The sequence below is a fragment of the Hibiscus syriacus genome, unplaced genomic scaffold (assembly GCF_006381635.1).
Source record: "Hibiscus syriacus cultivar Baekdansim isolate YM2019G1 unplaced genomic scaffold, ASM638163v2 tig00002793_pilon, whole genome shotgun sequence".
Taxonomy (NCBI): Eukaryota; Viridiplantae; Streptophyta; class Magnoliopsida; order Malvales; family Malvaceae; genus Hibiscus; species Hibiscus syriacus.
This window is the reverse complement of record NW_024061944.1, coordinates 2272083-2281789: the sequence shown is the minus strand read 5'-3', so window position 1 is coordinate 2281789 and position 9707 is coordinate 2272083. Positions and strand designations below refer to the sequence as shown.

General features: G+C 31.3%; 1 protein-coding gene across 1 annotated transcript; it reads right to left on the bottom strand.

The window, feature by feature from the left end:
- Nucleotides 1-2501: 2501 nt before the first annotated feature.
- On the bottom strand, nucleotides 2502-8215 carry LOC120150862 (SUN domain-containing protein 2-like). Its single transcript, XM_039163476.1, has 7 exons — nucleotides 7961-8215; nucleotides 7468-7695; nucleotides 5945-6316; nucleotides 4320-4689; nucleotides 3024-3101; nucleotides 2656-2747; nucleotides 2502-2607 (listed from the first exon to the last, which is right to left on the bottom strand). Exons 3-6 carry the CDS (start codon nucleotides 6136-6138, stop codon nucleotides 2697-2699), a joined length of 693 nt encoding a protein of 230 aa, XP_039019407.1. The 5' UTR covers nucleotides 6139-6316; nucleotides 7468-7695; nucleotides 7961-8215; the 3' UTR covers nucleotides 2502-2607; nucleotides 2656-2696.
- Between the last annotated feature and the right edge of the window lie 1492 nt (nucleotides 8216-9707).

Here is a 9707-nt window from a genome sequence, read left to right as displayed (position 1 = left end):
TCACTCTATTACTCAACATTGCAGGTTAAAAGAATTGTACCAGTGCAGCTATCGACTTTAGTAAGGGAGTTTTTCCGGAGTTGCTTGCAGAGTATGGTATATGTGATTAGGGGGTATGTAATTTATTTTATTTTATATACGAGTCTGAAAATCTGTTTTATTTATTCGTACTGATAAATCATTTTATAATTTACATGTTTTAATAAAAGTTTTAAATTTTCTTTATTTTTACAGTGGGTCACTCCGGTGGCCCTAATGTGACACTCCAGATCGGATTGGGTTAACCGCATCGGTCTGAGGGGGTTTCACCTATTGCTATTGCAAAATATAAATATGTCTAACTTATGGATCATGGAATTATTGTATACTATTTGAACTGTTTTATTGGGATACTGTCTAGGTAGGATTCTAGACTATATATATTCAGCTCTGATCAAGTAGATAATTTCTTACGGACCAAAGGTAACCCTTAGGTAGGCTCTTAGGCCCCAAGGTACTCCCTTGGGTAGGCTCTAAGGCCCCAAGGTACTCCCTTGGGTAGGCTCTAAGGCCCCAAGGTACTCCCTTAGGTTGGCTCATATGCCCAATGGGCTTAGAGTAAGTCCTTATTGATACAGTTTTAGGGAACTACATATCGGTGTTCGGGTGGAGGTTATAATTGTGTTTTTAAAATATGTTTTACTAAAATAAACTACTATTTTTGGTTTTGTTGGAACACACTAGATTTTCCAACTCCATCTTCTGAATCTGTCTCTCTGAACTTTTCTTTTGAACTGTAAGTTCCATGACGGTTACCTGAAGATTTAATAGTGAAATCTCTACTCATCACTAGGATCTGTATATGCCTTGATAGCTAAGGAAATTTCATGTTTTACAAATATTTGCTTGACCTTTAGTATCATGTGGTAGTTTTATATTACTAAGCTTCTCAAAGCTTACTCCGTTACTCACAATTTCAGGTTAAAGGAATTGATCATGTGCAGTATCGACATCAGTATTAGAGTTTTTCACATTTGTTTTCATATGGAATATGTAACTTGATTTGAGGTACGACATTATTGAATTTTATTTTAATATATGAATGATTTTTCTGAAATTGCATATAAATTGTTTTATAGTTTGAAAATTTATCAATTTTTTATTTTTTCCCGGTATTTTATTATGGGTCGCTCTAATGACCCTAATGTGGCAGCTCATAGATCAGATCACTAGTATTGGTCTGAGGGTGTTACAGCGAGTAAATTAAAAAAAATAAAAGTATAGTGAAAAATAGGAGAGAGTAAAGTTCAATGAAATATTGTGTATTTTACCCTTAAGAAATTTACAACATTAAATTCATTCCATGAGAAGCTGATGAACACTTCCTTAAGAAACCAGAATAAGTAATTTGTATTTTCTAAAATCTACCCAACTTTTAAGATTCTAAGCAAAATTAATAGCTAAACAATACCAGTAATTATCTTTAAAGAGACAAAAGTAAAATAAAAAAATTAACCCATTTTGCAAGAGATTAAGTTTCTCCTATGATACTTACTAAGTGAGTCAGTCACAAGTTAAATAGTTTTGTACTCGTACTCGTCAAAAAAAATTGTTCAACTCGATTTGTTACTCGTTAAGCTCGTTAAATTTTTGTTCGACTTGTGGTCGTTAAAAAAACTTGTTACTCAACTCATTGAGCTCGTTAAGATCAACGAAAATTTTACTTTATTTTTTGAACTATAAATAAAATATACTAATAATACATAGAGTTTAATATAAATATAAATTAATAAAATTTAACCAAAAATATCATCAAAGAGTGTATTAAACAATTTCAAAGTTTAAACTCTAAAATAATAACCCACAATGATTTAAAATAATAAATAAGTTTGATTTTTGGATGTAGTAAAATATTAATTAATAACTAAGTTTTTTTTATTGGTTATTAGAAAATAAATAAATTATGAATTTATCATTTTTATCATTTATTAGTAAATTAGTATTTTTTTAATGAAATAAGTTTTTAAAATAACTATTAAAAATTATATAAAATATTAATGATATCAAGTCGAGTTAGATTTTGCTCGACTTAATTCGTTAAGATTTTGACTCGAGCTCGAGTTCGAATAAAATCAATGAGTCAAATTTTTACTGAACTTTGACCTTATTGAACTTTGACCGAATTAAGTTCAAATTATTCGCAAGATGTTAAACTCATTATATACCCCTAATTTATCTATAATAAATTTTTTATCATTAAAATTATTATTTGATTAGTAAATTTTTATTCAAATTTAATAATTAAATATGAAAATAAGAAAAAATATTTTAACACATAAACAAATTTATTAACTATTCCACAAATTAGATCTTTCCAGAGCTGAGTGGCACAGCTCGAATAAAAATTAAATAGTTAGACTTTAAACTATAATCGGAAACTCATTAAAAAAAATTGTCAATTCATCTCACAGATGAACAATGTCATGTATTAACCATTTACTTGCGTCCCAAGAGCAAGAAATTTAAATCTTTCTCCATTCATCTCAGAGACGAATAAAGATAACCATTTACACAGCTTAAACGCTAGTCTCATCCTCAACCAAAAAGAAAAAGAAAAATCAACTGCCTCTGAACATTTCATCATCATCAAATCGTCGACATTCATATTGCAAATACTTAAAAAAAAACCAACCTTTAAACAGCGCCTTCCGAGCTTTCTATTCAGACTCAGATTCCATATTTCCCATAGCTTTTAAACCTCTTGGTCTCTGCACCAGATCATTACGTTAAAGGGGTCTCTAGATATGAGATTAGAGAATATAGACTGAATATACATCTTGATTTCAAGATTTAATTTAGTATTTATTATTTTCATTTTTCAAATATTATTAAGCCAGCACGTGTTGATTTATTATTGGGCCACGTGTACAGCAAAGAATGCAAAGGGGAAAGGATTTGGGTTAAATTCAGGTATTTAATGGAAGAAAATATAAATATTAAATTGAATCTTTTGAGTTAATTTTATAAATAGAAAAAAATGATACCTTCTTTGTGATCTTCTTCTCCCTGATCTCGTATCGCTCGAGGGTTAAATCGCATAGCCATGTCCCCGGACTTACAAGCTGCAAACCAAAATAAGCACACCAAAGGGCATAATTATTAAGTCTGGATTATTGAAATATTTTTTTCAAGAAAAGACGCTTTGAGATGTTTAGATAATATTAAAGGTGGAAACTAATGGTATACATTTTTTTTATTGCTTATGGTGTTTTTTGTTGTTGTTGCCAAAAGTGGTATAGTCAAAAGTCAACAATTCAACGACTGCCTTCCGAATAAGAAAACAACTAACTGCAAATGGAAATATATAAAAGTAGCCCCTACAATAACAACATATTTCAGAAAAGCCCCCAGACAATAATGCCTTGAGCAGTGTGCCTTCTTTTGTCGGTTGCTTACTTGCGACCTTTTTGAATTACACGTGTACATTGTCCCAATTCATTTGTCTTTTTTCAGCAAGGCATTCGTCCATAATTTCAAAGACATTAAACTAATACATATTGTCCCAAATTAGTGAAAATCAAGTTACTAGTTGAAAATATTTAATTTTTTATTTTAAAAGAAACAAAGTCCTGTTTTTGAGATTTCACTTAATGTTTTTTTTTCATATAATGATATAGATATTTAAAAAAAATAAAATCAATAATGTCCAAGCTCTATATGTTAAAGCTAAATCTAGAATCTCACGAAATTACAGCATAGCAATAGACAATACCGATACACAAGGCACAAGTTGGCAACTAAATTAGGACCGGGTCACAAGCTTTTTCAATTGTGATGTCCAATATTTGTCTATGCTATCTAAAATGATCTTTCAATTTTTACTAATTTAATTATTTCGGTGATTAAAAGAATGATTGTTATTTTAGAGATTTAAATGCAAATACTAACAACTCTAACATAAATAATTGAATATTCATTATTAAATAATTAAAAATATTTAAAAAATATATTATTTTATAATTACATCGACTTAATAATAAAATCTTTCATTCCTAATTTCTATCTGGTTGGTAAGAGAATGAATGCCAGAAAAAAATATTATTACTAAAATATATTTGCATAATAAAAGCAAACCAAGTCATTATTCATTTATTTCACGTAACTCAACAGCTACAGGCTTATCTATTTCTAATTCAACTCAACATATTATACTAATTTATCCTTCAAACGATCCAATGACAAATTTCAATTCGTCTAAAATTTAAAATTACGTGTTTTATAAATTAATTATTCTAGATTATTATGAATTAGTTTAGAAGAAAGGAATAAGACAGACTTACATTGAGGGTCCGTTGAATAAACTTAGCCCGTTTTTTAGGTCGTTGTGGCAATCTCGATCCTTTAAAAACCATGAAATCTTCTTCCTTCTCTTTATTCGTTAAAGCAATCATGAGCTTAGGTGGCCAGACGATAGGTGCAGGAGCTACCTCACCGCTCCCGGAAGACGACCCACCTTTTCTGCTATCGTGAGCCGTCTCTGAAGATGCAGCTGATTTGTTGTGGTGGTGGTTGTTATCATTGTTGTTGGTGTGGTGGTGATTGTAATTGTTCTGGTTGCCACCTCTCTTCTCGTGCGCCCTGTCTGGCGAAGCGAATCCCCTTATACCACCGTTGCTTTGGCCTCTCATAGGATTAGAATTCTCACAGTTCCTGAAAGACAAAACAATATTGTCAAGAGAATATTATTATAATAATTGGAAAAAAGAATCAAATGCTATGAGTTTTGTAAAAGGGAAAAAAAAGCTTTAAATGTAGAATTACAAATGTAACCTTGGAGTGATGCAGATCGGATTGGGTGAAAGAGACTGAATAGAATCTAGACAAGTATCACGTAGAACATGGTATGCATTTTATTTTTGGGCTCTTAAGGAAAGGGTGAGAGGTTGGGGGTTAGCTTTTAAATAGGGGGAGTTGTTAATTTACTATTTTTTGTTTTGTCTTGGTGAAAAAGTCATATATTTGAGAGGAAGTGTTATTCTATTTTCATACCGATCTAGGGATGCGCAGCTATTTTTTAGACGGGTTTCCAAGGGTTATGCTTTTCATCATAATGGTGGTGTTGGCTTCTTCCTAAACCCCAAGAGTGGCCGAACGGCTGACGAGGGGTGCGATAAAAAAACACTTCATAGACACGTGGCGAGGTAATTGTCGATTCCATGATCCATCATGTGTTAGGCATCAAGTCATCCAGGATCAGAATACCATGTATTATTAAAGAAATACTATATAATACCAACTATAAAAAAATGAAAACAAGATATAACGACATCGGGTTTTCTATACCAAGATTGAGGATTATGTAGGGGGGACTAAACTATTGTTTAGGCCAACTATTAAATCAATAATAAGAAGAAAATAACAAACTTGAAACAGCGCACAAGGAAATACTTGCAGACAAGAAATTCTCAAAAACATTCATGCGAACAACCACGAACTTATTTAAGATTATTATATATCCTGTTGGAAAAAAGTAAAAGCATCCACCCATGATAGATGTATACAAATTCTCGTTAAGGTAAATAACTAACAAATCACAGAACAGAGAAGGAGCAGTCAAGTAGAAAGATCATTTCACTAAACGATTCAATTTAGTTAAATAGGTTATAATCCAGATCGTTTTTTTTCTTTTAATGGAGAAAAAAGAGAGGCAAGGATTAAAGAAGTGGGACCTGGAAATATGGTTCTTTATAATCATTTTACTCGCGCCAATTTGAACCGGAAACATAACGTAAAACCAAGTGATAACTGATAACACAAAAAACGAGATATTAAATTATCCAATAGTAAATCATATATCATGACCCTAATCCAACCCCAATCTCAACGGAGCGTATATTACACGCACCGCGATGCCAAACACTCCAAGAGAAAAGGTTAATTTGAGTTTGTAAATGTAGCACAGTACCTGAGAATGCGCTGAGGTGGCGGAGCCTGAGGAGAAGCAGGCCGTTGACGGAGGTTAAAACACCCAGTCCCGTCATTGTTATTATTGCTTGGCTGATTTGAAGAGTCCTTATCGGCCCTCACGACTCGGCGATCGACTAGAACGGTGGTTCGGTTAACTGGTCCGGATTGATCGTCTTTGACCTGGATCTTCATACACCTTAGACGCTTCCGATTCCCCCACTGCAAAACAAAATTAGAAGACGACGCCGTTTGTTTGGCAAGAATCTAAGCTAGATCTTAACAATCCTGCATCACCTCTGACTTTATTTTTGTTGTGATTGGTGCTATTACCATTGTTATTGCTCCTTAAAGAGTCCCTTTCCATCATTTTCTGCACACATGTCCCATTGTTGAAGCAAAATAATAAATAATTCCAAATTGAGCTTTTTTCTGGGTTCAACTTCATAATTGAAGTACAAGCACCGATAGGATACAAAAAGATAAAGCGATTAAGAGAATTTGAATAAGGCTTTTCTTAAAACGTCCATGCAATTTCAAACAAATTTTATTTCAGCTTATCATTAGAGTGTGCACATTGGACTGCTAGGAATTTTTTTTCTCTAGAAAATTCGAAGAAAAAAAATCAGAGGAAAAAAGAAAGACAGTGGCCTTTTGCAGAGACGTTAAAGATGGGGAAGAATAAGCATCGAACGGTCTCAGCATCTTTTGGAAGGGAAATAAAGATGGAAAACCAGCAACTATGATTAAACAATTTTTATAAGACATTGAATGGATTAAAAGGACAATGATGAAGAGAATTTTAGGCGGGGTTAAGAAAATTAAGAATAGAAATAGGTTCAATAAAATAACAAAATAGTTTAAGAGGCGTCCACACGAAACATAGTTTTAACTTGGAATAAAACAGAACCAGTACAGTTGTCCTCGTACTTAAAATGTTTAGCACCCAGAAAATTAAAGACATGGAAGAAATCAACGGAACCATGAACATCATAGCAATAGAAGAAAAACATTTCCGAGTGGAGATTTTAAGGAAGCGAAAATTAGAGATAGATATTGATTATACCGAAATCAAAGTAAATATCTAATCTGGAGGAAAAACCTTAGCGACAAAACGTCAAGCTCTTCTTCAGACTACTTGAAAAAAGGGGGGGGGTGAAGGACTAAGAAGGAACTTAGGTCTGAAACTCCGTGGGAGAAAAGAGCAAACCGGAAAAAATATATAAAATCTGAAATACATACTCTTAATGCTAAATGTAGAAATAAAATGGAGGTCTCCAGAGAAAGAAAAATCGCCTCTGTCAGAAAAATCTTCGACTTTTAATCAAATAAAACTAGATATAAACAAACAATTACTAAAGCATCGAACATGCTAAAAAAGAAAGAAGAAGATACAGGGGAAATAAACTGCAACCGATGATATGTAAACATATTAATGGCGGGTTAATCATTTTAGGTAGATTTAGAATCGATACTTAGATTATCAGGTTCTTGATCGTACTGGTAAGAAAATGTCGCTCATACCTCAATAGCTCAGGCTCGCTCGGCCGTCAAAACTTTCCTTCTTCAAGTCCTTTGGTATAAGCACAAATTTTACTTTGGATTTTCAACAGAATAATAACATACGAAGCCTATTCTTCCGGCTTTCATTTGATGTTTAAGATTTTAATATGTAATTAGCTGATCTGCCTCTATGCATGTTAACTTAGTCGAAAAATCTTCAGAAAGTAGCTTGGCAGTCGTCAAAAATTTCTGTCATAAGAGAGGAAAAAATGTTTATCAGAAACAAAATCATTCCAATATGCCGTTGTTTCAGATCTCTGCCATATAATACAAACAAAATATTCAAAATCAACTAAAACCAGCAAAAATGTTCCTCAATTTCTTTGATTGTATCTATAAAATCTGGAAGAAAAAAAAAAGAATTGCAGAATGCTTATAAAAGCCATTGAAATAGAAAATGAAAATCCATTACAGTAAACCAAAATAAAATCAATGTTTTCTCTCAATTATAGACCTCACAAATTCTCAGATTTGTCTCTCTTCCTTCTCCTGTATCGCACGGCTCTCTTTAGAATTCAGATCCTCGACATCTAATTAATCAAACAATAATTAGTTTTTAGCTTTTTATCGGAGTATTCTGTTTGGTTCTTGAGAAGAAAAAAAGAAAGTAGAAGCAAAATAGCAGAGAAGAGGGAAATTGAAAAAAAAACAAGAGAAAGAAAGTGTAACAGGGAGGATGTTTCTTCCTCTGATGGAACGAAATGATCTCTCTCCCTTCCGAACCTAATTTTTAATACATTCTCTTCACCCTACGTTACACCGCAAGGGTAGATCACAGAGAATTCTTGCCGTTGATTATTAATCGAAGGCTCTTACAGTCTTCTCTAGCAAACCGTCAACTCCGTTAATCTAATATCCCCTTGGATTTCCTTGCGCCTTTTTACTCTTGACATTACCTCACGACGTTTAACAATAGCGGAATCTTCAAACAGCGCGGAAATTAAAACATATATTCTAAATTATTTTTATCATCCCATTTTAATTATACTATTATTTGTTATTATGAATTAAAAGAAGGATCTCAGATTCTCAATTGATATAAAATGATATATTTTTTATTAATTATTTGAGTTCATATAATATTATAAATAATATATAAACATCAACAAATTGTTATAAATCATTTGTAAATTGTTCATTTATTAAGCTAAATAAATAAGTATGAATATTTTTTATGTTTATTTAAATAAACAAACGAATACAAATAGAAGTGTGTTCGGTTCATTTTTGTATACGAATACACTAGTTTATAAGCTCGCTTATCAACTCATTTGTTTACTATCTTATAAGCTTGTTTACTCGGTTCTCTTTTTTTTTAAAATATTAGTGAAGATATAAAACTAAATTGAACATAAGATTAACTTTAAAGTTTAAACTGTGAAGCCTAAGTAACTTAAATACTAGTGAAGTAATTTCATCATTTTTCTTCAACTTGCAAATGAAAATGTAAAAATAATTGTTGATTGTCGAACATTAAACGAACGTTAAACGGACATATTCGTATAATATAAACGAACAAATATACACACCTTTAAAAATAAATAAATGAACATGATACTGAAAATTTAAACGAACATGAACCAAACATGAAACATCTTCAAAATAAAACAAACAAACACAAATCAAACATGAAAACCTTAAAAAAAACAAGAAAACACGAACATAACTTTATTTGTTCAAAGTCAATTCATTTACATACCTAACAATATATATCAAATAAAAAGACAAGGGACATGATTCACTTACACTATGTAAAATTAATAAGTTTTACATCAATTTATAATCGTTAGATTTAAATAAATAAATGATTTAGATTTAATTGAAATTTATAAACCCATAAATAAATATCTTTTAACTCACGGTAAAACAATATCTTTTTAATCTCGATCCCAAATCTAAAACCCAAAAATTTCAAACCCTAAAAACTTTACCTCGAACCCCAAATTATAAACTATAAATCTTAAATCTAAATCCAAATCCTAAACCCTAAATATTAAACTCTAAATCCCAAACGTCAACCTTAAAAAAATATTATTTTACTGAATTTAAACCATTTATTTATTTAAATATAATATCTTTAAATTAATTTAAAATTTATTAATTTAATATAATCGTAATATTTTTTAAATAAATATTATTTGTTATTAATATGTTACTTGAGGTAAGTGTATAGCGAGCTCCAGGCTAAGCCCAGCAAATCA